Source organism: Pseudoliparis swirei, chromosome 15, assembly GCF_029220125.1.
Source record: "Pseudoliparis swirei isolate HS2019 ecotype Mariana Trench chromosome 15, NWPU_hadal_v1, whole genome shotgun sequence".
Lineage (NCBI taxonomy): Eukaryota > Metazoa > Chordata > Actinopteri > Perciformes > Liparidae > Pseudoliparis > Pseudoliparis swirei.
In genome coordinates, this window is record NC_079402.1 from 3755137 (window position 1) to 3783045 (window position 27909).

The 27909-nt window shown below is 43.2% G+C and overlaps 2 protein-coding genes across 3 annotated transcripts in view; one reads left to right on the forward strand and one right to left on the reverse strand.

Annotated features, from left to right (window-relative positions):
- Positions 1-1008: 1008 nt before the first annotated feature.
- Positions 1009-25867, forward strand: akna (AT-hook transcription factor). Its single transcript, XM_056432149.1, has 24 exons — positions 1009-1085; positions 1409-1536; positions 10102-11031; positions 11647-12034; positions 13971-14045; positions 15424-15580; positions 16210-16301; positions 16855-16914; positions 16992-17110; positions 17363-17582; positions 17845-18017; positions 18222-18371; positions 18549-18765; positions 19216-19322; positions 19502-19743; positions 19856-19961; positions 20334-20471; positions 20553-20662; positions 21435-21548; positions 22452-22556; positions 22689-22781; positions 22876-22981; positions 23518-23850; positions 24710-25867. The coding sequence occupies exons 3-24, from the start codon at positions 10331-10333 to the stop codon at positions 24756-24758; spliced, it is 3855 nt and encodes a 1284-aa protein (XP_056288124.1). The 5' UTR covers positions 1009-1085; positions 1409-1536; positions 10102-10330; the 3' UTR covers positions 24759-25867.
- The window catches only part of stxbp1a (syntaxin binding protein 1a), a 37520-nt gene continuing 34445 nt past the window's right edge, over positions 24835-27909 (reverse strand). The window contains exon 19 of one of the 2 annotated variants that reach the window (XM_056432151.1): positions 24835-27229. In XM_056432151.1, coding sequence (XP_056288126.1) covers positions 27147-27229 — 83 coding nt within the window. In that variant the 3' untranslated portion in view covers positions 24835-27146. The remainder of the gene's footprint in view (positions 27230-27909) is intronic. The other variant, XM_056432150.1, reaches the window with a different exon arrangement.

Here is a 27909-nt window from a genome sequence, read left to right on the forward strand (position 1 = left end):
ACACGATTTGATTTGACATTCAACCGCTGATGATGATGTTGTGTGTGGGCGAAGCTGTAATTATAACATCTCTAGTGGTGTCTTCTGAAAGTGGGTCAGTGTGTTACCACGACATGGCTGAACGTATTTGGACACCAGAGACACCAAACGTTAACGTCATATGCTATTTAAAATGTCTTTCCAGAATAATGTGGTGTTAATCTGCTGATAATAAAGCCAATACTCTCCTCCTGGGAAGGTCAGTGCACTCAAGTTCTTCCACACGGAACTTGGTAACCATTTATTTTTATGGACCAGGCTTTGTGTGTCAATGCATTGTCATGTTCAAACAGGAGAGGGCTTATTATTATGTTTTTTGCTGTTTCATAATATGAAGGGAAAATTTAAGTCAGCTAAATTTAAGAACATTATTTAAACTATTGATGAAGCCCAGTATCAAAAAGATTTATAGAAAAAACTAAATCCTTTTGGTTTTCGTGTATTATTTATTTCTGTTTTAGTTATGTGTGAATATCAATGAAAACCTGTTTTCGACATCCATAAAGATGCACATTTTATTTATATAAATCCCCTTGATACAGTTAGGAAAAGATGAAAGTTATCTTCTTTAAATTAGGAAATGGCGCCCTCTTGTGGCCCTGTTTCTAAACTGCAATTCGGTCGTATTATTCCCAGACCTACGCTAAGCCACACCCCTGAACAGCCTCTTAACCAATCACCACTCAGTACATTGAGGTTTAATTTGTCAGACAGTACTTCCCGGAACTCCGTCTGTCAGGTAACACAACCCGCAACAAACTCCACAAAATAAAAATAAAAGTTGCGTTTTGACTTAGAAACAGTTAACTTTAGGGGTCAAGGATGTTGTTTTAATGAAGACATGTACGCGGTTTGTTCAGAGATTATTTATAAAATGCCTGAAATACATAACTCAGGGCAACAAATAACATCACTTTGTTGTCTTGAGTAACGAACTACAACTGCAATCAGAGCCCACTCCACGAAACTCACAATTAGCCTCCTAAATATCAGAAAACACGTCTTTCTCGGGAGGGATTAACTCGCGTGACTCCTCCAACGTCAAGGTACCATAAATACGAAACTAGTTTAGCTGAACGACAACTTAATGCCGGCTGTGGTGTCTTTAAAGTTTGCGTTGGGAGTAACGCTCAGTGGCGGTAACGGCGGCCAACTTTTGAAACTGGCCCTGACCGTTAGCTAGCTTCGGTACCGTTGTGCTCCTGACCCGTTACCGGGGAACAGGTCCGAGCAGGACGTCGCTGTGTTTTACGGGTTGACGAGTGTTTTGAGGAAACCTCAGGTGACCCGTAAGCTGTGGGTGTTTGTTGTGGCGGTGTGTGCCCATGGTGACGCGGGCTGGGTCTCTCTCTCTCTCTCTCTTTTAAAGTTTTGCGGTTGTCAAGGTAACCAACCCCGACCCCCTCCCAGCCTGTTGGCCGTCTTCCAGTGAAGCAGCACCGGGTCTGTTGACAGTGGAGCCCGTTGAGTCGACGGATCTGTACGGAACAGTATGAGGTAACTGTGCGATGCGATACTGTTTATCAAAGTGACGTTAATTGTGTGTGTGTGTGTTTTGATGTGTGTGGGTAAATGTGTGTGTGCGTGTCTGTGTGGGTGTGTGTGTGTGGATGTGTGTGTGTCTTTTTGGATGTTTGTGGGTGAGTGTGTGTGTGTCTGTGTGGGTGTGTGTGGATGTGTCTGTGTGTGTTTTTTTTGGATGTTTGTGGGTGAGTATGTGTGTGTGTGTGTTTTGATGTGTGTGTGCGTGTGTCTGTGTGTGTGTTTTGATGTGTGTGTGCGTGTGTCTGTGTGTGTGTTTTTGGATGTTTGTGGGTGAGTGTGTGTGTGTGTGTGTGTGTGTGTGTGTGTGGATGTGTGTCTGTGCGTGTGTTTTGATGTGTGTGGGTAAATGTGTGTGTGTGTGTGTTTGTGTTTTCTCTAATGGCCTGAGTGTGTGTGTGTGTTTTCTCTCATGGCCGGAGAGTGTGTGTGTGTTTTATGATGTGATATTCCTTTATTTGTGGGGACATTTCAAAAAATCACAGCAGCGGTGCACATCAGAGCATCAATGAAAATAAATATAAAACACAATAACAATAACAATACTACAAAACTAAATACTAATACTAAATGCTAAATATACAGGGGGAAATAAATTAAAGTGCTTCTCTCATGGCCTCAGTGTGTGTGTGTGTGTGTTTTCTCTCATGGCCTGAGTTATTATTATTAGATAATGCCTCGTTTGCATATTCAACCAGACAATATCAGAACACAGTGTAAGTATCTGTAAACTGGGGAATTCTCATCGTGTCATCAGTTAGTTTTAGTTTTTTACTCAGTTCACCTGTCATGTAGTGAATATAATTTTACAATACTTATATTGAAAGAGTTTATTTCCAACTTTCACTCCTTAATTGTGTTTGACATTTCGCTCTGCAACGGAAAAAAAGTACTACGATTTTCTACAAACTCTCTCAATGCCCCTTTAGAATAATGAGGAACAAATACGACCTCTTGAAATCAATAATCCGCGTGAACATTTTTGCGTGAGAAATTATTTAAATGATTTAGATTTTTCTTTCTAACGAGTAATTGATAAATCAACAAATAATTTCAGCACGAACGTCGATTCTGAATAATTGTCCCGTTCTCTGCAGCCCATCTTCTCACCAGCGCCCTCGGCTCTGTTCTCTGAGCCCTCAGCTCTCCCTGCGCCTCCTAAGAAGATTAGCTGTCACTAGGCCGTCCGAAACAGGACACACACACACACACACACACACACTCAGACAGCCCGCTCTACCTCTGCCATCTTGTGGGGCAGGTACAGTGACTCTCTCACTGAGCTGTGGTCATCCGCGGGGTCTCCCTGTTGGCCACCAGGCTGAATGACTTCCCCACGGCTGTGGAATGACCACAGACCGGCCAGGGCCTCCTCCTGTGCTGGAGGTGAACGATGACACTGATGATCATTGTCTGGAAAGCCCCTTGTGAGGGCTTTAGAGCAGCGTAATCCCCCCCCCCCCCCCACACACACACTCACACCCCCCATCTGGTGGCCGAGATAAACCCTCAGGCAGCCGAGCGACAGGTGAGTCGTTCCTTTGTTTTTACCCCGAGCAGAAATCAGAAAAAGCCCACCGTTTTACGGCCGGCCGAGGATGCGCCCGATGCCACTCGAGGTTCCTCGCCGCCCGCTTCTCTTCTGCGCTCGCTCCTCGGCGAGAGGCAGTCGGCCACACAGGCTGGAAACGAGCAACGCGTCTCTGCGTGTGTGTGTGAGACAGAAATGATGTCACACCTGAACCTGGAATGGCTTCGTAAGAGTTGGCAGAGCTGCTCACGAGCAGGGATGGAGGACGTGTGTCTTACCTTTCTATTTTATGATGGTTATTATTAGTTACAAACTGACTTATGTCTACCTGAGAGTGTGTGTGTTTTCTCTTATAGCTTGAGTGTGTGTGTTTTCTCTCATGGTGAGTGTGTGTGTGTGTTTTCTCTTATGGCTTGAGAGAGTGTGTGTGTTTTCTCTCATAGTGTGTGTGTTTTCTCTTATAGCTTGAGAGTGTGTGTGTTTTCTCTTATAGCTTGAGAGTGTGTGTGTGTTTTCTCTCATGGCTTGTGTGTGTGTGTGTGTTTTCTCTTATGGCTTGAGAGTGTGTGTGTTTTCTCTCATAGTGTGTGTGTTTTCTCTTATAGCTTGAGAGTGTGTGTGTTTTCTCTTATGGCTTGAGAGTGTGTGTGTTTTCTCTCATAGTGTGTGTGTTTTCTCTTATAGCTTGAGAGTGTGTGTGTTTTCTCTTATGGCTTGAGAGTGTGTGTGTTTTCTCTCATAGTGTGTGTGTTTTCTCTTATGGCCTGAGAGTGTGTGTGTTTTCTCTTATGGCCTGAGAGTGTGTGTGTTTTCTCTTATGGCCTGAGAGTGTGTGTGTTTTCTCTTATAGCTTGAGAGTGTGTGTGTTTTCTCTTATAGCTTGAGAGTGTGTGTGTTTTCTCTTATAGCCTGAGAGTGTGTGTGTTTTCTCTTATGGCCTGAGAGTGTGTGTGTTTTCTCTTATAGCTTGAGAGTGTGTGTGTTTTCTCTTATAGCTTGAGAGTGTGTGTGTTTTCTCTTATGGCCTGAGAGTGTGTGTGTTTTCTCTTATAGCTTGAGAGTGTGTGTGTTTTCTCTTATGGCCTGAGAGTGTGTGTGTTTTCTCTTATAGCTTGAGAGTGTGTGTTTTCTCTTATAGCTTGAGAGTGTGTGTGTTTTCTCTTATGGCCTGAGAGTGTGTGTGTTTTCTCTTATAGCTTGAGAGTGTGTGTTTTCTCTTATAGCTTGAGAGTGTGTGTGTTTTCTCTTATGGCCTGAGAGTGTGTGTGTTTTCTCTTATAGCTTGAGAGAGTGTGTGTGTTTTCTCTTATAGCTTGAGAGTGTGTGTGTTTTCTCTTATAGCCTGAGAGTGTGTGTGTTTTCTCTTATAGCTTGAGAGTGTGTGTTTTCTCTCATGGCTTATGTGTGTGTGTGTTTTCTCTTATGGCCTGAGAGTGTGTGTTTTCTCTTATGGCCTGAGAGTGTGTGTGTTTTCTCTTATAGCTTGAGAGTGTGTGTGTTTTCTCTCATGGCTTATGTGTGTGTGTGTTTTCTCTTATAGCCTGAGAGTGTGTGTTTTCTCTTATAGCCTGAGAGTGTGTGTGTTTTCTCTTATAGCTTGAGTGTGTGTGTGTTTTCTCTTATAGCTTGAGAGTGTGTGTGTTTTCTCTCATGGCTTGTGTGTGTGTTGTCGAGAGAGCATGATTCAATTCAATTCAATTCAGTTTATTTGTATAGCCCAATTTCACAAATTACAAATTTGTCTCGGAGTGCTTTACAATCTGTACGAGTGCTTTACAATCTGTACATAGACATCCCTGCCCCAAAACCTCACATCGGACCAGGAAAACTCCCAAATAACCCTTCAGGGGAAAAAAGGAAGAAACCTGGAGGAGAGCAACAGAGGAGGATCCCTCTCCTAGGATGGACAGATGCAATAGATGTAATGTGTACAGAAGGACAGATTTAGAGTTAAAATACATTCAATGAATATGACAGAGTGTATGAATAGTTCATAGTAGGCATATTCCACGATGGAGACCTCCACGATCCATCAGGCAGATGGCGGTGGGGAGGAGGCGGAGTCTCAACAGGACAGTGGCGTAGTCATGAGCAGGAATTCCACGACACCAGATCCATCATCAGGCAGAGATCTATGCCGTCTCATCATAGGGTCCGATGACCCATGAGACGAAAGTCAAAAGACTCTCGGGAGAAAGCAGAGTTAGTAACGTGTGATTGAGAGATGAAAATTCATCATAAGGAGAGAAAAAGAGATAGGTACTCCCATCCTAAAAAACCCCCCCCGGCAGCTATAAGCCTGTAGCAGCACATAAGGCTGGACCAGGGGCTTAAGAGAGAAAAAGAGGAGATAGGTACCAGTGCATCCTAAAACGCCCCCAGCAGCTATAACCATATACGAGCATATCAAGGGGCTGGACCAGGGCAAACCTGATTCAGCCCTAACTATAAGCTCTGTCAAAGAGGAAGGTCTTAAGTCTACTCTTAAGCGAGGTGACTGTGTCTGCCTCCCGGACTGAAATTGGAAGCTGGTTCCATAAAAGAGGAGCTTGATAACTAAAGGCTCTGGCTCCCATTCTACTTTTTAAGACTCTAGGAACTACAAGTAGTCCCGCATTTAGTGAGCGCTAGCTCTAGTGGCAATATAGTACGACACAAGCTCCTTAAGATATGATGGAGCATCACCAATCAAGGCTTTGTAGGTTAAGAGAAGAATTTTAAAAGTGATTCTTGATTTTACTGGGAGCCAGTGCAGAGCAGCTAGTGCAGGAGTGATGTGATCTCTTTTCTTAGTTTTAGTGAGAACACGAGCTGCAGCATTCTGGATCAACTGAGGGACCTAAGAGATTTATTAGAGCAGCCTGCTAATAAGGAGTTGCAGTAATCCAGTCTCAAGTAACGAAACGAGAAACCAATTTTCTGCATCTTTTTGAGACAAGATGTGCCTGATTTTGAAATATTACGTAGATGAAAGAATGCAGTCCTTGAGATTTGCTTTACGTGGGAGTTAAAGGACAAGTCCCGATCAAAGATAACGCCAAGATTCTTTACAGTGGTGTTGGATGCCAGGGCAATGCCGTCTACAGAATCCACATCACCAGATAATTGATCTCTGAGGTGCTCAGGGCGATTAAAAATTACTCGGTTTTGTCTGAGTTTAACATCAAGAAGTTGCAGGTCATCCATGTTTTTATGTCTTTAAGACATGCTTGAATTTTACAGAGTTGGTTGCTCTCTGGTTTTATCGATAAATATAGTTGAGTGTCATCTGCATAACAATGAAAGTTTATGGAGTGTTTCCTGATAATATTGCCCAAAGGAAGCATGTATAAGGTAAATAAAATTGGTCCAAGCACAGAACCTTGTGGAACTCCGTGATTAACGTTGGTGGTTATCGAGGCGTCATCGCTAAATACAAACTGAGATCGATCTGATAAATAGGATTTAAACCAAATTAGTGCCGTGCCTGAAAAGGCCATCGACTGCTCCAGTCTCTGTAACAGGATGTCATGGTCAATGGTGTCGAATGCAGCACTAAGGTCTAACAAGACCAGGACAGAGAGGAGTCCTTTATCTGCTGCCATTAAGAGGTCATTTGTAATTTTCACCAGTGCCGTCTCGGTGCTGTGGTGTTTTCTAAATCCTGATTGAAATTTCTCAAATAAACTATTATGATGTAGAAAGTCGCACAACTGATTTAAGCACTACTTTCTCAAGGATCTTGGAGAGGAAGGAGGTTAGAGATCGGTCTGTAGTTAGCCAATACCTCTGGATCCAGAGTGGGCTTCTTCAGGAGAGGTTTAATAACAGCCACCTTGAAGGAGTGTGGTACGTGGCCTGTTAGCAGAGACACATTGATAATATCTAATAGAGAGCCGCCAATTAAAGGCAAAACGTCTTTAAGCAGCCCCTCGGGGATGGGGGGAGAGAGACAGGTAGACGTGTTCGAAAAAAGAAACCGTTAAAATAATTGGTCACGGTTGATAGGAGAAAATCCTCCAAATATACACCAGGGCATACAGCGGTTTCCAAGGCCATTCCACTTGAGAACAGATTGGCACTGGTTATGGGCAAGAGATTATTAATCTTGTCCCTAATAGTTAAAATCTTTTCATTAAAGAAGTTCATAAAGTCATTACCACTAAGGTTTATAGGAATGCTCGGCTCACAGAGCTGTGACTCTCTGTCAGCCTGGCTACAGTGCTGAAGAGAAACCTGGGGTTGTTTTTATTTTTCTATTATTGATGAGTAATAGGCTGCTCTGGCATTACGGAGGGCCTTCTTATATGTTTTAAGACTATCTCGCCAAACTAAGCGGGATTCTTCGAGATTAGTGAGCATGCATATGCGCTCAAGCTTTCGATGCTTTGCTTTCAGTTTGGGTCTGAGGGTTATACCAGGAGCAAACCTCCTCTTCCTCACTGTCTTCTTCTTCAGAGGGCCTATCGAGTCCAGTGTCATTCTCAGAGAGCCTATGGCACTGTCAACAAGATGATCAATCTGGGACGGACGAAAGTTAGACCAGGAGTCCTCTGTTATATTGAGACGGAATCAAATACAGAAGGAATCGCTTTAAATTTAGCTACAGCACTATCAGTTAGACATCTAGTGTAGAAACTTTGACTAACGGAGTACACTCGTAGTATAAATTCAAAAGTTATGAGGTTGTGGTCTGACAGAAGAGGATTCTGTGGGAAGACGTTCAAATGCTCAATGTCAACGCCATAAAGTAAGAACAAGATCAAGCGTGTGGCCAAAGCTGTGAGTGGGTTTCTGTACTCTCTGACAGAAGAGTGTCCAACAAGGAGATGAATGCAGCACTAAGGCAATCATTATCAACATCCACATGGATATTAAAATCTCCAACAATAATAACTTTATCGGTTTTAAGAACCAAACTTGATATAAATTCTGAGAATTCAGATATAAACTCTGAATATGGACCTGGTGGCGGTACAGAATCACAAATCGAATTGGCTGTAGTGTTTTCCAGGTTGGATGTGAAAGACTAAGAACAAGGCTTTCAAATGAGGTGTAGTGTAATTTTGGTTGAGGATTAATTAATAGGCTCGATTCAAGATGGCTGCTACTCCACCTCCCTGAACGGTGCCTCGAGGAATGTGAGTATTAATATGACTTGGAGGAGTCGATTCATTCAGGCAGACATATTCTTCATGGCTCAGCCAGGTTTCAGTTAGGCAACATAAATCAATGTGATTATCTGATATTAAATCATTCAGTAACACAGCTTTAGATGACAGAGATCGAATATTTAGGAGACCACATTTAATAGACCTATTTTGTTGCACTGCTGAAATAATTGTGTTAACTTGTATAAGGTTATTGTGTCGACTCTCTCTTCTGCTTACTTTTGATTTATTTAATTGAAGTGAAGTGGCCGGGACAGACACAGTCTCTACTCTAAAGTCAAGGGTGGGTAACTGCTCGAATGGAAGAGCAGAGAAGGGTGTTAAACTACAACTCTGCTCCCGGTTCCTGATCTGAACCCTGGGTTGTCATAGATTAAGTCCGGTGATCAACTTGGTCATATTCGCAGAAATGAGACGCGCTCCGTCCAACGTGGGATGAATGCCGTCTCTCCTCATCAGATCAGGTTTTCCCCAGAAAGTCTTCCAGTGTAAGTCTGTCTGTCGTGCACACACCAAGCTTTATGTATTTTTTGTTCATAACGCAATAAAAACTACGGTAATCCATTGATGCACATAAGTGTCTGGATTATTTAGATTAAAAAACTTGCCTCCTGATAAAGTCAATTAAAAAAAAAGTGCATCTGTGCACATTTTAAGTAAATTTACTGCGATATCAAAATACAAGAGGATAACTCCAGTATGTGACTCTGGTGCTAAAGCACTAAATAGATGAATAAAGATGACGTTTGGGTCTGAATACACTCTGGGCGGCTCTGTTGCCGACCGTTTCTTTCGGGCGAGGCGCTGGCCTTTATGTCTAGACTCTTCTTAAAGATTGATCGCGGATGCTGAAAATCGCAGCCTGTGTTCGTGTTGTGTGTCGTCGCCATGGTGACACTGCTGCGGCTCTGGGAATACACTGGGGGGGGGGGGGGGGCTCGATGCAACATTGTGCACCAGCAGTCTGAGCCTCTGGTACATTTACGATACGTCTGTAATAAGACCGTGGCACAGGATTTTAGTGTGTGTGTGTAGGGGGGGGAGGGGGGGGGGCAATAATCTGTTGTGTAGAGACTAACGGAGAAATCGAGTCCTTAAAGGCTGCATCTTAATCCAATACATTTGTTGGCAATTATAGTCCATTATATTTTCTGAGGTATTTTACCTGAGATAATTCTCTGGCTGTAACGGCTGCTGCTTATATTCACGATGGCTTGATTTATTTTTTATTTTTTGTTTTATTCATCGCAAGTCAATAAAATGACAGACGATGTCATGAAGTCGATGTTGAGAACGACTGCACATTACTCCCGAGAAAGAAACACAAATGAACAGCTTTTAATGAATCCATGACCCGATGCATGGAAATATACTCATAATACAAATTGGCTGGTAGCTTTGCTGAAGCATTCTGGATAATACATCATTTAACTGGTGTGTGAGTAAAATACAGCGTTAAGTTTGAATATCTGAAAGTAAAATCTTAAAATTGTTTTAAAATTCAAACTTTTTAATCACTATTTTTTATAATTTTTGGTGTTTATAACCAGGACAAAGTGTATATTTGGTGCTTTAATTGCAATGCATGTTGTTAGTTTTTTGTGTGAATTTATCCTGAAAATACTGAACATTTTCATTTCAATATCAGATTTCAGTCTGTTGTAGTTTTGAACCCTTTTGTTGCTTGAGTTAAAACAAATGTCATTGTTATCTCTCTATCTTAATATGATCGTGTCCTTTTATATACATTATTTTTTCCTTCAATTACTTTCCTCTTCTTGAGTGTATTGCTCACAGATTATAGCGCCTATGGGGCTCATACTATCTTGTCTTTTTCAGGAACTGCACCCAGAAAGATCTCCTCTTCCTCAAGACTGAAGAGTGACCGACCGGTCTTCCTCATCTCTGCCTTCTGGACCTTTTTTATTCCCGCTTTATCGCCATGACCTGCAACCCGTAGCCTTGTGGAGCCATGGCTTTGAACGCGGACCTCACTGCGGAGCCAGACCAATAAGGAAAGGGGCGAGGCATTCCTGTGCCCGGCTGAGGTCAAAGGTCAGAGAGGCGAATGGAGACGAGAAAGAAAACCACGGCGGGGACTCTTTTGTGGACCCTCGCCCCGGTGCGTACCTCGCCCGCCAGCTCGGCGATCTACGAGGACGCGTGGGACGACGAGGACGAGGATGAAGAAGAGGCGGAGAGAGACGACGACTTCGCCGGCCACATGGACGAGAACGGCGTCATCGGACTGGCGGACGCGCTGGAGGATTTGGAGATGCCGGCATCTCGCGGTTCGGATTCGGAAAGTAGTCCGAACATGCGCCCCGGACCCATCGGCGCCTCTCACGCTCTCACAGCCCTCACCTTCCCCCACCTCGTCCACTTCACGGCGGAGGAAATAGCCGCCGGCGGTCCTGGTATTGACGCTGAAAGCCTTCCGGAGATGAGCTTCACCGAAAGTCCTCCAGAGTCGCACCGGAGCCACGCGAGGTCCAGTTCTCGTCAGCCAGCAGCCGCGTTTTCTGAAGACGGCGCGTCGGAGCATTACAGCGGAGTAAATAAGGCTTCTCTTCAGCCAGGTAAGCCTCACAAGCGGCCCACTCCCTCACCGAGGAAGACGAGGCCGCACTCGCCCGAAGCTACTAAGAATCTTTCCCTCAACGCGGCCAAAGTAAACTCCTTAAAATATAAACCGCGGACCGCAAGTCCTGATAAAGTGCAGAAAACGCCAAGAGCCGGAAGTAATGCTGCTGAAATGGATGAATCCAGGTGAGTCACATTCCCACAGCGACGAGGTTTAAATCACGTCTTACACGGCCGTTTAAAAGTTTGGGGTCACTTAGAAATGACCTTATTTTTCAACGCACTGTTTTTTTCAATGAAGATCACATTAAATTAATCATGAATACTCTCTCTACATAGTTAATGTGTAAATGACTATTCTCTGGTGTGTAATGAAGTCTCTACAGAGGTGTGTAGAGGCCCATCTCCAGTGTTCTAATGGTACATTGTGTTATCGCCTTAGAAGACTAACGGAGGGGTAGAAAACCCTTGAAAACCCTTTTTATGTGAGCGCAGCTGAAAACAGTTATGCTGGTGAGAGAAGCTTTAAAACTGGCCTTCCTTTGAGCCACAAGAAGAACTACATTAATATTTACAATAAATATCATTATTTCTAACCTTGTCAATGTCTTGACTAGATTTTATATTCATTTTGTAATTCATTTGATGAATAAAAAGTGAGTTTTCATGAAAAACACAAAGTTTTCTGGCTGACCCCAAACTTTTAAACGGTAGTCTATGTCGTATCCTTTCTTTCTCTTGATCATGATCGTTAGTTCTTTTCATATAAAGCGCTAACCACGTATTTAATTGTGTGTCCAGAAAATGTCCTTTGAGTTACCGCACGCCAGACTTCTCCAAAGTGGAACCCAAGGTCCACTTCCCCAAAGATGGTTACAGCCCCCCCAAGAGCAAACACCCCTCCAGGAGGGGGTCCTCGTCACCCGGGCTCCCCTTTGGGTTCAAGTCCGCCGTCGACATCGTGAAAGAAGTCCTGCTGGAGACCATCGACGGCTCTCTTATCTCGTCGGACTCTTATAAACCAACCAGTGGCCCCGACGCCACGGTGCCTCAGGAGTTCAGATGCCACCAGCAGACCACCGCGCTGCTCGACCAACTACAGATAGAGACCGGAACTGCATCGTCTCATCACTCTAATTATGGCTGTCGGAAACAAAACGTGCTGTTCTGTCACGAGAACAACTTAATTGTGAGTTTGGTTGCACTGTGACCGATTACAGAGGGTCAGAAGTTCAGTAGCTGAGAGTCTGGGTCCTCTGTTGAGGCGAGCTGGGATGTTTGAGGAGGGGAAGAAGGGATTATGCCTATTGTTTTTAGAAAATATGAATCGATTGTTTTACAAATCAACCTGGAGTCAGCGTAGTGTGGATGTAGTTTACAAAACCATCAGAAGCGGTCAAATGAAATGATGGTGAGGATGCAGCGTGTGATTCGCTGTGAGATTTGGCACACTCTGGCTTTTTCTAATAATAATAATACATTACATTTCTATCGCGCTTTTCAAAATACTCAAAGACGCTTAATGTATTAAAAAAACCAAAAAAACACTCAAAACACACAAAACACAAAAAAACATTGTACATGACAAAAAGAAAAAATTAAATGAAATAGAAAAGAAGAATACAAACAAATCTAAAAAATGAAGATAAAGAAAAGACAGACCACCAGTCGAAAATATATATTAAATTAATAGGGGGTCATCATTCGCTCTTTATGATTTTGGATCTATTCTTTCCAGGTCAGCTGAGAACATTACTCATCTTTTCCTTGTATCCAGTTCATCTCCCCAGTGTGGCTCGTGGGACCGATTCTTCTTCACATCAAAGTCCTGTTCTCTTCTTGACTCTGGCCCAGTGCCGGCCTTCCTCTGAACACGGGCTAGCACAGCATTACCTGATGATGCAATGATTACGCATGTTTTGTGTGATTTAATCGTTAAAAAGCAGAAATGCATTCATGGCTCTAAAATGTTCCGTCACACCGGGGACCAGCTCGAGATGAAACGGTAGCTAAGATAAAGTCAACTACCAGTGACGCTTCTCAATCAAACAGGATCCCCGGGAAATAGTCGAGTTGTCCCCAATTTTTCTTAAACGTCCGAAGGGAAATCTAAAGTAGATTGCAAACACTTCCCCGCCATCTTTACATCCTCTTATCCTGAAGCGACGACACGGGATGGCGTCCATTAGGGAAATGAAACTTCAAAGTTGGGGATGTATACTTTACGAGGCTATATCGCACCAAAAAAAGTGATGAAGATGAAACCTTCTTCGTTCATTTTTTATAGACATTTTAGGAGGGAACATCAATCATAAATAGTAATTACCTTCACATTGAAAATGCGGAAGGTTATGTTTTGATCGCCGTGTATTTATTTATTTGTATGCGTGTTACTCGCATAACTCAAAAAGTATTAAACCGGATCGCATGAAATTTGGTGGGATGATTGGTTATTATCCGGGGACCATTTGATTAGATGTTGGGATCGATTGGGTCAAAGGTCAAGGTCATGGAAAGGTCAAAATCTTCTTTTTACCAATTTCTATCCAATTGGCATGCAACTAATGCCAAAATGTTCATAATTCAATGCCCAATCTTGTGATATGCGAAGGTATGCACTCTACCGAGTGCCCATTCTAGTTTCCTTTCTGTTTTAGTCTGGGATGGCACAGGGAAGTTATCGATATCACTTTTCCCGTGTGTATCACAGTATTACATTGTTAATGCAGTCCGTCTACAGCACCGGGGAAAGAGCTTCAGCTTGTGATTTATCTTTATACTTCCGAGGTATTGATTAAAATTGGGAAATGGAACGACGCTTTCACGTCATTGACCTTGAGAAAACCTAACTTACATTTTTTCTCAATTATGCTGTAATACAGAAATAAAGAATTATCCTTCCAACACAAATTTATTTTATGAATGTACTTCTAAAATTACAGTATTTATACCAGAGAATCGGTGCATTTATTTAGTCGATGTGTTTATAATCAAGCTGCTATGTTCAGCCCAAGGGAAACTTTGCACTCTTCTTTGATTATTATTTACTCATGGCTTGTTTCCATCGTCACACGCTTCATTTTCTCTCTATTTCCTCCTCTTCCTCGCTCATTTCCTCTCTGCAGGAGGACTACAACAGACTGCTGACTAAGTACGCCGAGGCGGAGAACACCATCGATCGCCTGCGCCTCCAAGCCAAGGTAGTGAATGTAGAAGTGTGGCTTTAATCTATCACTTTTAATGGTTTGCGGCGGTGCAGAGTTTTAAAAGGCATTAAGCCTACAGACTGGGGGCACAATGTTTAGTTTGGCTCTCAATTGTAATTCACTACAGCACTTCTTCCCCAAGGAAACGTACAAATGGAATAATGCACGTAGGCCTGGTAGAACTGATCTGTAGAAACATATATTGTTTACACGTATAACTCAAAGACCCGATTCACTTCATTAACGACGGCGCACGGAGAACCGTTAACCATCATGTCAGTTTCAGCTTCCAATCATTTTACTCTGATATTTATGTGGTTTGTTGCCTGGTTGGTTTTGTTGACTTGTTGGTTGGTTGGTTGGTTGGTTTTGTTGACTTGTTGGTTGGTTTTGTTAACTTGTTGGTTGGTTTTGTTGACTTGTTGTTTGGTTGGTTGGTTTTGTTAACTTGTTGGTTGGTTTGTTGGTTTTGTTGACTTGTTGGTTGGTTGGTTTAGTTAACTTGTTGGTTGGTTGGTTTTGTTGCCTGGTTGGTTGGTTGGTTGGTTGGTTTTGTTGCCTGGTTGGTTGGTTGGTTGGTTGGTTGGTTGGTTGGTTGGTTGGTTTTGTTGCCTTGTTGTTGGTTGGTTGGTTTTGCTGACTTGTTGGTTGGTTGGTTTTGTTAACTTGTTGGTTGGTTGGTTTTGTTGCCTGGTTGGTTGGTTACCTGGTTGGTTTTGTTGACTTGTTGGTTTTGTTGACTTGTTGGTCGGTCGGTTTTGTTTCCTTTGCCAAGTACAGGAATAGAAAGTCAGAGATATGATTGCCTTATTTCAGGGATTCTTGTATGTAGATATTAATAATGATCATAATATAATTGTATGAACAAAATCAAGCTGCACTGTAGAAGCCAACATTTGATAAGAAATTTAAGAAATTAAATATTTAAAAGGGAGGCTGATGAAAATAAACGTGAAACCTCTACATAGGTGTCAGACGTCTATTCAACTGTTTATTAGTTTGCTGTGTGTCTTTTAGGGGGGAGGGGAGGGGGACAAATGTCTTGCCCGATTACTATTATTTGTAATTGGAGAGGTTTTTTCTTTCATGTCCTGTGTGAACCCTGAATGATGAGTTCCAACAACTGGAAATGCATCTTCTTAGACTTTAGTGCTTCATACAAAACTCATTTACTTTTGACTTAATAATGTAAACACTCCGGCCTGATTAACGATCTTCGTTTATATCATTCCATCTTTCCGACTGATTACTTTCCGCCACTCCTAACTGTTTAATACATGTGATGGAAGCTGAATTTAATGTTAGGGGAAACAAAAAAATGAAACCCAGGTGTATATGCCACTTCATTAGTGTTTTTTTATACCTCCCTCAGGTGAACCTGTACTCTGACCCTCCGAAGCCCGGCCACCTGGTGCAGTCGGGACTGAACCGGGACTCCTCCCCGGTCCTGACGCTGGACTTCACTCGGCCTCAGAGAGCCGAGTTCAGCTCGGCGTCTCTTCACCCGAACGGACCCGGCAACAATCAGAGTAAATGCGTCCTCTTCCACACCGTCAAATTCATCACTTTATTACATCATATGTATGTGAGTCGCCCTGCTCTACGGATGTATTACTGTACAATGACACAGTGTCACCGCAGGGTTCGTAAACTCTTGGAAAACCTGGAAAAGTCCTGGTTATTTACAGGCCTGGAAAAGACCTGGAAGAAGTAGAAAAAATCCCCCAGTCATGGAAATTTGTGATATTCACATGTTCATTTACGCTGAATTTTAAATAATGAATATGCTTTTAAAAGAATGAGGCTGAAAATATTTGTTTGCGCTGCAATTGAACACACCGTAACTGAAAAGATATAAATGTTTATTCTTTTAATCAAACTATTGTCTCTCATTCGTTTCTGTCATTTATGGTTATTTACTGTATCCTTTGGAATTCTCCTTGTTAGTTCAAATACGAAATTTGTTCTCACTTTTTTAATGTATGCACAAAGATTTTTTAAAAAGTCCTGGAAATCCATTGTTCAACATGTGTATGAACCCTGCACTGACATTTTCATCAAGGTGTCACCTCTCATTCAGCCGCTGCTGACGTTGCATCATTCTGTACAAGTTGCGTCATATCATTGTTTCCTCTGCACCCGTCTGTCAAATGAACAGGAAGTTCATCTGCCACAAGAAGCCCGGACCCTCCGGTGGGAGAGCAGCTGGCCAAGATTATCTACAGCCAGGCCGACCGGTTCCTCCAGCAGGTAAACGACCTGTTGCATTAGCGATGGACTATAACCATACACACAACGTCGTATAGTCACGCATTATTGGGTGATTTGTAAAAGCACACAAAATACCAGTTTAGTGTTACAATCTTTTTAATTAAAATTATTTACGAGCCTTAGCCTGAGGCAAAGACTCAGGCAGCATTTTAATTCTTTGTTTAACTTGAATTAGTTATTCTTAAAGCTTTTAAGTCAATTGTCAATTGAGTAAAACATATATTTGTGTGGAAGTTTAGCCTCAAAGAATGTTACCTTTTTTGTTTTTTTATGTTTACATTATTGCATTTGGTTTATATAACTTTTTTCCAGATATAAAAAGTTCAGAGTTCAGAGTACCCTGGAGTCAGGACTCCTCTGTCCTAAAGCGAGGAACTTATTTTTAATCGGAAAATGTTTTGAATTAATTTGTGATCCAAAGAATCCAAATCAAATCGTGAGATGGCAAGAGATTCACACCGGAAGAGAAATCTATGCAGATTTAAGAGATGATGCGATAAAGAGTTAAAGGTGTTTCTTGTTCTTCCTTCAGATGCAGAGTTTTAAAGATCTCCTGAAGAGCAACAGACTCCTGCCTTCTGACCAGATGAAGGTAAGAACAACAACTCGGTTTAAATTGATCAGACGGATGTCTTCTTGGATCCACCTGTAATCCAAACTCTTCCTCAGGCTCTCTCTCAGCTGGCTGAGGGCCTCAACTGTTTAGAAAGAGGCTACCTGTTAGCGAAGGATGAACACAAAGTCCTGCTGCAGCGTGGGGCCCAAATCAGCCCCTTTGACTCTGAACGGTGAGATAAATAAGTCATATATTCCATTTGTTATTATTTTCATGTGCACTCTGCTGTTTTTTACATTTTTATATTGATATTTATATTTATTTGTATATTTATATATATATTTTATATATATATATATATATATATATATATATATTTTATGTGTGTTTATTTATATTTATTTATATATTCATATATATGTATATATTTATATTTATATATATATATTTATCTATAAAGAAATAATTTGTGTGTGTGTATCAGGGAGCTAGAGGGTCTGATCTTCCAATGTGGGCTGTGTATGGAGGAGCTGAAGGAGCAGGTGGGACAGATGCAACAAGAGCAGCCCACCTGTGTGGCTCCTCCCTCTCCACCTCCTCGCCCCACGCCCTCACCTGTGTCCTCTGAGGGAGGAGAAACGCCGACTCACTCCACGCCGTCACCTGCCCCCTCTGAGGGAGGAGAAACGCCGACTCGCCCGCAGGTACCATCTCACAGATGGATATTTCTCATAAATGTTTTGTATTTTAAAGAACAAACGATTAAATGATACATCCCAAAAATATTTGGCAAATAAATTAATAATAAGATAATTGTTACTTGTTTCTGCTGCATAGCGATTCCAACATTCCTGGGTATTAGAAAGAATTAATAAACCAAACAAAGAGTATCTGACAGACATTTCACCAAATGTTACATTACATTTGTTTATGTGTATTCATGTGTATTCATGTACATGTTCCCAGAGCCCTCCTGTGCCGTTGCTGGTTGACCCGGGCGAGGCAGCGGCGATGGAGGTGAGCTCCGCCAGTGAAGAGAGTCCTGAAGAAGACGAGGAAACTCTTAACTCTCTCTACCTCAAACCTCTGAATGGCAAATACGGACTCGTCGAGCAAGACTTCACCACACTGACGGATCAGTGAGTGGGAATGTTTGTTTTCTTTGATAACAGTGGGAATCGTCACCATCTGTACCCTTTTATTGCAGTGAAATACTTTTTAAAACGTACTGATAATTTTTGTCAGAAGGAGATAAGGAAAGTAAGGAGCGCTGCCTGCAGGCTGGACTCCTTACTTTCACATTATTGCACCCTAAAAAAAGAAATATTCCTTCCTCTGTTTAGCGACCAAAGCTTCAAGGAGCTTCCCAAAGTCCAAGACGGCAGCCAGAGGGGAGGAGCTTCCCTGTCTGCTGCCTTAAGAAGCGACATGCCGCCCGCGGGCAGAGAGAGAGAAAGACCGAGTCACAGAACGGAGGACAGTCCTCCACAGAGGTTAGTCTTCAGAGACGAGAGGAGCTGCAGCTTCACCAGCAGCACAGGGAACCTCTGAACCTCTGAGGGTTTTCTAATCAGAGTACTTTCCTGTCTAAATGTAAAATAGTACCTGCAATCTTTTGCACATTTTTTAATAAAGACATGGCTGAATTCGCCGCCCTTCTTTGTTGCCAGGGAAGACAAATCGGAGCATCTGGACTCTCCTCCCGTCAAGCAGCAAGCCAGCAGGTCCAGTTCTCCTTCGCGCAGGGCCTCCGGCACACTGCGTCCTCTCGGGAGCAGAAGGAGGTCAAAGGTGGGCGAGTCCCACAGCTGCAGCCTGGGAGAGATCACAGCGTTGGAGGAGAGGAACTCCAAACTCCAAACTGGGAGCAGCGGAGTGCTTTCTCAGGTCGGTTTACTTTTGTAAAAACTGCCTGGGGGGGAATAACCGTCTGTCAGGGCCGTGGCAGGAGGCATCAGACTCAGCCAGGTCCAGTTGACCCGATGAGACGTGAAGTCACAAAGACTCCGGGGAGTTAATAATGTGTGATGGAGAGATGTAAAGTCATCCATAAGGAGAGAGAGAAGAGGAGAGAGGTGCTCAGTGTATCCTAAACGTCCCCAGCAGCCTCTCAGCCTCTAGCAGCATCTCTAGGTCTGGACCAGGTGAACCTGGTTCAGACCTATAACTATAAGACTATAAGAGGAGAGTCTTCAGTCTCTTTATATACTGTGGGAACACACTGCGTGGGTTTTGAGCTCAGAGACTCTGAATGTAATGTGAGGAACATTTAAATCAATAAAAATGAACATTGAACCTCAATGTTCACGATCTTTGTCCGGCGTTGCGTTGAACCAGGATGGGATCATCTCTCCGGGGACGGACAGCGGGTGTGTCTGTTCAGAGAGCAGCCGGCTGACTCCAGCAGCCGCTCCCAGTCCTCTCCACCAGAGGGCGCCAGAGAGGTGAGACAGGCTATCACTGCCTCTTGAATAGATTTGACCACCTGGGCCATCCCCCACCCATGTTATACACACACACAGCACACAACTCTATAGCCCCTGATTCTCCCAGGTGTCTTCCTGGTTATTTTTGTAGTCTTTTTAGTGTTTTCTGCATGTTTGAATATCGAATATTCTTCCAGTGTTTCAGTGCCTCAGGAGGGGAACCTGGGTAATCCTCAGAGAGTCCCAGTCCCCTCTCCCGCTTCGTCGTCGTCACGCAGTCGAGTGGCGACGGAGCCCTCAAGTGACGACCAGCAGCGGAGAACCCGGAGCGGGCCGAGGAGACGCACGTCCTCCTGCTCGCCGCAGCGCCGCCGCCGCCAGACGGATCGACCCGCGGCCGACGATGAGACCAGTGAGTCCGGGTTGGAAAGAGACGGATGTGAGTCCTCCCAAGTTCTGTCCCGTCATGTGAGATTGTTGCTAATTTTAATGTACTTATTCATTATCCTGCATTGTGTATTTTAACTCGCCGTGCTGTCCTTCCTTCGCAGCTCACACTGAAGACAGACACAATCACCTGTACACAGAATCTATGGATTCCCTCCGAAGCTCCTCCCCCGCTGGACGGCATCCCCGTGGTCAGGTGGCCAATCGCAAGTAAGTGTATGTGTGTGTGTGTGTAGCAGCAGCTGTGCAAATATGGCCAGGTGTTTGTCTCCCTGCAGATACAATTATTCCTGATGAAGTTTACCCGGCAACAGCAATTTTTTTTAATCCTCATCTTCTTCCATGGATTTGATTACAGACTCGGCCGCTTTTGAATGTGGTTACATATGACCAGGTATACTGTGTCCTGACTCCTGCATGGCGTGGTGTCGCATGACTCTTTTTTTTATTTTTTAAGCGTGGCGTTGTACACCCGGACGATTCGTGTTCTTGTCACAATGCAGCACGTCGGTGTTCACGTTGAAAACAACTCATCGGATGTACGAGACGCAAACGTGACCTCACTGCACATCTTCTCTTCAGCGGTGCGATCCAGAAGCTGCAGGCCGAGGTGGCCAGACTCAGGGACAGAATCGAAATCTGTGTGAGAACGCCGCCGCCTCCGAGCCCCGTGAGAGCAGCGGCGTCGGGCCGCGACGACGCCTCCACGCCTCGCACCAGGTTCTGTTTTGTGCGACCGTACCGAACACGCAGAAAAATGTTCCCGCGCGTCCTCAACGCCGTCTTCTCTCCTCCGCTCAGGTCTGGGCAGCGATGGCGTGACGTCCGGGGAAGAAGAGACGGGCGGGCGGGGGATGAGGTCGAGGCGACCGCGGCGAGGACGAGGACGAGGACGAGGACGCCGGACGTCTGTAAGTTGATCCCCAAACCGGGACCACATGGCGTGGAGGTCCACATGCTCACAAACACTGTGTGTGTGTGTCTATGTCTGTGTGTGCGTGTGTCTGTGTGTCTATGTGTGTGTGTGTCTGTGTGTGTGTTTGTCCATCTGTGTGTGTGTTTGTCTATGTGTGTGTGTCCGTCTGTGTGTGTGTCTATGTGTGTGTGTCCGTCTGTGTTTGTCTGTGCGTGTCCGTCTGTGTGTGTCTGTGTGTCTATGTGTGTGTGTCTATGTGTGTGTGTCCGTCGGTGTGTGTGTGCGTGTCCGTCTGTGTGTGCGTGTGTCTGTGTGTGTCTGTGTGTGTGTGTGTATGTGTGTGTGTGTCTATGTGTGTGTGTGTGTGTGTGTGTGTGTGTCTATGTGTGTGTGTGTGTGTGTGTGTGTGTGTGTGTGTGTGTGTGTGTGTGTGTGTGTGTCTATGTGTGTGTGTGTGTGTGTGTGTGTGTGTGTCTGTGTGTGTGTCTGTGTGTGTGTGTGCGTGTCCGTCTGTGTGTCTATGTGTGTGTCTATGTGTGTGTCTATGTGTGTGTGTGTCTATGTGTGTGTCTATGTGTGTGTGTGTGTGTGTGTGTGTGTGTGTGTGTGTCTGTGTGTCTATGTGTGTGTGTCTGTCTGTGTGTGTGTGTCTATGTGTGTGTGTGTGTGTGTGTGTGTGTGTGTCTGTGTGTGTCTATGTGTGTGTGTGTGTGTGTGTGTGTGTGTGTGTGTACATTCTGATTTGCTGCCTCGTTGTTTGTCTTCAGTGACGGCTTCAGAGCTCTGTTCCCCCGACCCTCGGCCTCTGGTGTCCCGTTGTACTCAAACATCCGACGCAGCGCCGGGCGACCCAGATGCTGAGCGCAGCAGAACACACCCCAGTAAGAACGCGCGTCCCGTACCGCAGACATTTTCACGGCGACCTCAGACCTTCTCTTAGCCGATCTTTCCAAATCCAGATGAACCTCCGGCGACTTAGAGTGCCGAGTCAGGCGTGTGGACATTGCTTGTAATCGAGCACAAAACTAATTGAGATCGCAGTTACCTGACAAAACGCTGAAGCATTTGTTGTATTTCATCATGATGCAATGGTTCCTTTTGTAAATGCTTGTCAGACCACATGTTTATATTGTTTCCAGATGGTGGAGCGCTGGTATCCTAACCCATTCATGTACACAGCTGTTATCAGTGCTCATAAAAGCCTTACTTCAGTCTCCTGCATTCACCAGCTTCCAAATACATCCCAAAATGTGTGAGAGCCTAATATTTACATAGACACACATATGACTAAGTGTTGATATTCTTATTATTTTTTAAATATATATATATATTGCTAAATTGATGATAATGCACAATTTGATATCCAGGAATCAAAGAAAATGTATATAAAATTTTTTCTGTACGTGTTAATCAGTTTACAATTGTAAAAAATATACCAAAAAGTAAATAAAAGATACAAATTATAACAACGGCAAAACAAAATAACAACTACTAATAATAAAAATGAATAATAAAACACCCACCCACCCATGGCCTTCACATTCTTCCATATATTTTGCGTCGAACACTATTTAAAAAACTAAAGTTAAGTAATTGGGTTTAGTTCCAGTTCGTCAGCCAGAGGAAGACATCCGCACACACACACAGACACACACACACTACCAGACGTGTCTCATTCAGGCGGCAACACCGCGTTGATGTTATTTTTGATTCCAGACGCACATCTGCCAGCACAGGTGTGTGTCTGCCACGCTGCTGAGTGTTGGTGTGTGTGTGCGTTGCAGGGCGGCAGCTCGGCGCGTCGGACACGGCAGATGAACCCGACGGCCGAGGCCTCCGAGCTCCTCTTCGCCCCCGGTGTTCGTCACGTCACCGAGGGCGACCTGAGCGTGAGGAGGATGCTTTCATTCACACATTCTTTCATTTTGTCTTTCGTTTTTTTTTTTGCCCGAATGCAAAGAACGTCGAGTTTGTCCTCATTTTTGATGCCTGCTTGTTTCTGGTTTGTTTCTCCGTGCCAGTTGGCGGCGCCAGAGAGCCGGCCCACTCCTTTTGCACTCATTGCTGTCTTCTCTGCGGACATACGGAACCCTCCATAACCCTCACGGAGCCAGGTCAGACACCATGTGATCACAGCTGCGACACAAAGTTCTGGTCAGGTCACATCGGTTCAGTCCGCAGTTCATTTCATCTACTGCTGACCCACAGAGCCGCCCGCCACGCGCTGCCACCCGCAGAGAGACGCCGGACACTTTGCAGTGGCAGCTTCTCCTGCACTGGTGCAGTACATGCCAGTGTACCCGCCGCCACTCCTGTAGGCAACCTACCTCCACACACACACACACACACACACACGCCCCAGACGATTTTTATAGTGAAAAGAAAATGAACAATAAGCTGTTTCAGACGCCAGTGGCTGAAATCCTCATCATATATATAAATATTATTTTTTGTTATATATTGTATTTTTTAAATATATTTTTGTATATTAAAAGATAGATATACAATTATATATATAAATCTATATATATGTACACATTTTATATTTTTTATTATTTATATATATATATTATAAAAAAATCCAAAATGAATCCAAAATATATAAAAACTGCTAAAAGAACAGAGTGCACATGAAAATAATAGAAAATGGGCTCTACGACGTATACGCTCAACGTATATGTATGTATGTGTGTGTGTGTATATATATATATATACTTTACACTTTAAAATATCCAAATTATCCCTCTTACAGTACATATTTTAGCATAAGAAAGAAAACTGAGTTTGTTTGTTGTGCTCGTTCACAAACCTGAGCCGTGTTTGTCTTCCTCATTCTATCCATGTGTTCAGGATGTACTCGTCGCCCCTCCATGCGTCTCCCAGCCACAGCACGCCTTCAGGGGTCAGAGGTCGCCGGAAAAAGAAGGAAAGGACGAGACGCCTGCCGTCGCCCGACCGGCAGCACTCCGTGAGCAGCTCCCTGGACCGAGCCATCGGAGCGGCGCAGCACATGAAGGACACCTCCGGACACATGGCCCGCTCTCTGGCCACCGGCGTGCAATACCAGGAGCTGCTGACTCGGTCCTGCAGCTACCAGACGGCTCACTCCTCCCACCGGCAGCACAGGACGGGTCGCCTGAGGGCGGCGTCCTCGTCACCAGAAGGGACCGAGTGCAGGACCAGGTAAACGAGACGTGACTTGTTGACGTGGCCGGTGTCAGCCGCACCGGCTCGTGGGACGGTGGTGACGGACGATAATGATGACGTCATATTAATGAGTTCAAAAGCTGCGCTGGCGTTTAAATGACTTTGTAAACTACGTAGCGCTGTGGATCAGTTGTGTCAACGTGCTGGGAAGTCTTTGGTAGCCTCTTCGTGATTGGACACGAGAAGCTACAGCTGTTTTTAATATGGCCGTGGTCAAGATGAATACATATTGACATAACTTGTGGTAATAATAAGATATATCTCGATATGTTCTAGTGTCGTAGAGTCTGCTGCGTACTCTTGTTGTCGATACAGCAGCTGTCAATCAAACGCATCGCCGCTGCGGTCGAGTCGGCTTTGGACCGGAGAACATCGTGGGTCTATTTTATAAACGGCCAGAGCTCGTTGTGTGGAGGGAGACGCTGGGTATCCTCAAAATGAGTCTGCTGCTACGTTAACTCTTTTGTATATTTATACATTTGAAACTGTGGATTTTTTTTAGCCTGACATTTTTTGCACAGTATTTTTAATCACGTTGCTTGTAATTGTAACGACGAGCCCGTCTACTGTAACCGAGCAGCTTTGTGCGGATCGTTGATCACACTCTGGAGCATGCGGCGCTGCTGCGGATCATTCTTTGATACGTCGGTGGACATGCGAACGTATCCAGAGGACTGTTGGACTTTTTACAGCAAATTCGTGAATTGTATTTTGGTAGAAATAGACCGTAAAACTGTGAACGTTTTAAATGTATTCTGTTTTTTGTACATTTCTTGATTCTAATTTGTATTTCATTTTTAAACTGTTGAATTTTTTTTTTTTTTACATTTTGCAGGGAATCTTTTGAGTTGACCATAACGAGCCAAATAAAAGGTAAAAAATGAAAAAAAACGTTCTTTAATTTTACTTTAACCCAAAAAATCTAGAGATTTTTTAATATTTTTTCAAGAAAAGTCTCAATGTAATGGAAGCCAATTTATTAGACAGCCTTAGTACATATTCAGTACACATGGAAGTATTGTTTGTGCTTCAACACTCGCAAACATACAATCCCAATAAGTTAAACAGTTTTAGGACAGACTAATGCATCACTATTATTTTTTTCCTCTGATAAATAATGTTTATATAAATCAATTTGACAGAGTAAACCCTATACAACAGCAAATCATAACAATACAAAATGAACACAGTCAAGCGTTTGCATCACAGAAAACGCATTAGTGCAATTTACAACTTGTTTGGCTGGGAAAGGAGGGAGGAAATAAAGAAATAAATGAAAGAAGAGTCTATTTTTTTGCAAAGCTATTCACAATCGGAGGGTTTTGACGTTGCACCAGAGGAAAAAACGGGCAAAGAAAGTATAGATATTAAGTTTGTTTTCCCAGTTGAGCGCTAACAGCTACGGCTAAAACGTCACAAACACGGCGGCTTCACATCGACACATTTGGAAAAAAGGAAAAAGTTTCACTACGTCACAGAAATATCACCAATCAACAGTGAGACGCTAAAAACGGCAACAATATGGCACACACACACACACACACACACAACACTACTCAGTGCATGGCCCAATTAAACATCGTTACTAACCAATGATAAGACTTTAAATCTGACAGGATACAATACTGAAATACAACTGGCCCTTTTTTTAGGATTATTCATTAAATATCAGCAAGCATTTTTCGACATTTAAAACGTGAAGTTTTCTCCGAGGAAAGGAAAAAAGGACGTGGCAAGTAAATACTTTACAGTCTGGCAGGCAGAGGAGGGGTGAGTTCTGGTTCTGGTTCTGGTTCTTTACTCTTTCAATGTCTACTCAAACAAGCGGGGTTTCTTCTTCTTTCTTCTGTTTTTTTTTCACGAATATTTCAACAAATGTATTTTTTTGAGTATGAGACGCTCATTTTTCTGGCTTTGTGGGTGTGTCAAGGGGGCGTGGCTAGATTACATGTTAGTTAACACAAAAAAATGTGAATAAATTATCTGAACCGCTGTTTTTTTATTTATTTTTTGTTCCTTTTGCATACTGACGAATATTCCATGCACCCCATTTATATATATATATATGTGTATATATATACACATATATATATATATTCTCGTACAGTCATGGAAAACCTGTAAAAGTCATGTAAATTCAAAATGTTTATTTCCAGGCCTGGAAAGAAAATTAAACTCCTGGAAATTAGTTCTATTCACATGTTCAGTGATGCAGTTTGATTAAAAGAATAAATCTTTATATAAATATGTATTCTATGTGTCATTTAAGGTATATACTCATGTAAATACAGAGATTTCACCAAATGGAAATTTGGTTTAAAGTCCTGGGAAACTGGGAAAGTCGTGGAATTTTAAAATGTTTATTTCCGGGCCTGGAAAAGTCCTTGGAAAAAAAAGAAAAGTAATCCGAAAAGTTTTGGAAAAGTCATGGAATGTGTTATATTCATATGTTCATTTAAACAGTTTGAGTAAAAGAATAAACCTATATATAAATATTTATTCTTTAATCAAACTATTATGTTGTTAAAGGTATATTCTCATGTATACACCGAGATATCCCAACATGTTTAGTCATGACACGGCGCCATAGTTCAACCCAACGAGCAGCGGTGGTTCCAAAGCGTGTATTTATACTCTAAACAACAAGTTTGTTGAAGTATTCAAGCTCTTTACGGGGGGAAAAAAGCTAAGTGCTAACTCTGCGGCTTCCAGAACGTCCACAATGGATACACACACATTAACAGTCCACGAGTCCAAGCATGCTACTGTATACGAACATCTCAAACGGGCAGGGGGGGGAGGGGGGGATTGCATTATGACCGACTTATGATACATTTTACAAGATCAACCTCTCAAACTGCACATCCCTACTCGCCTCGCACCGAGGGGGAAACTCAAAGGAACAAACAAGAGAACATGTCCACCTCTTTTGCACAGGTGTCATAGCATACAGTTTTACATTTTGGTACTTTTTAAATGGCCTTCTGTTCAGATATTTAAACCTTTTTATTCTTATTATTAGTTCATTTAGTTGCATCCATTGTAAAACGTGGGAATACTTGCAACAATGTTATTCTTTGATACATCCTATATATATATATATATATATAATTTTTGTTATCATCTAAGATGTCTTTTTCTTCTCTAGCAGGATGCAGACACGTGTAGGGGGCGGGACACAGAGGGAGGATGGAAAGGGGGCGTGGTTTAAGGTAAAGGGGGCGGGGTTTAAGGTGAAGAGGAGAGAGAGAGAGAGATGTGATTGGAGGATTTTAGCTTGTGACTTCCTCTTCTGGTTTGTTCATGGCCTTGAGCTGCTTCAGCAGGCTGGTGGGCGTGAAGATGTGGGTCGATCCTGGAGACACACACACACACACACACACACACACACACGGAGCGTTAGATCTGCACGTTGGGAAGCAAACAGGTGAAAAATATGTTTTCAGCTCTTGCTATGAATGGCTACTGGAGATGAGGCCACGCCCACATAATGTTGAATGTTAACGACAGAAGCCAAAGTCATAAAATCATAAATCAATTAGCCAGCAGGTTAAAATGGATACAATCAGTTAATTGTAAACAGGTGGGAGATAACCGAGTACTTTTACCACGCAAACACGTTTTAGTGCTTCCAGTATTTCCAATCAGACTTTTTTTTAAAATATATATATATCCTGCATTTTATTCTAGAGGGATATTTTTGTATTTTCACTGCATTACAGACGAGAGTTGCAGTTTCTGCATCTCCCAATTATGAATATTTTTGATTTACCAGACTACAAAAACATTCCTTTACACCTTTTTTTTAAAAAATTTTAAGTACCGTGTAAACATCTTCCACCTCTGACAGTATACTTTATATATACTGTTGAATACTCCGGAGTACTTCACTGGACAAACACGCATGAAGCCGTGGTCAAAAAACACATGCAGCCGAACAATATGGAAGTATTGACGTCACAACCGCCGTGAACTTAAAGCCACGAGCGCGGAACCTTCCCCCCAAAACCAGCGCGTCGTCTTCAAATCAACATG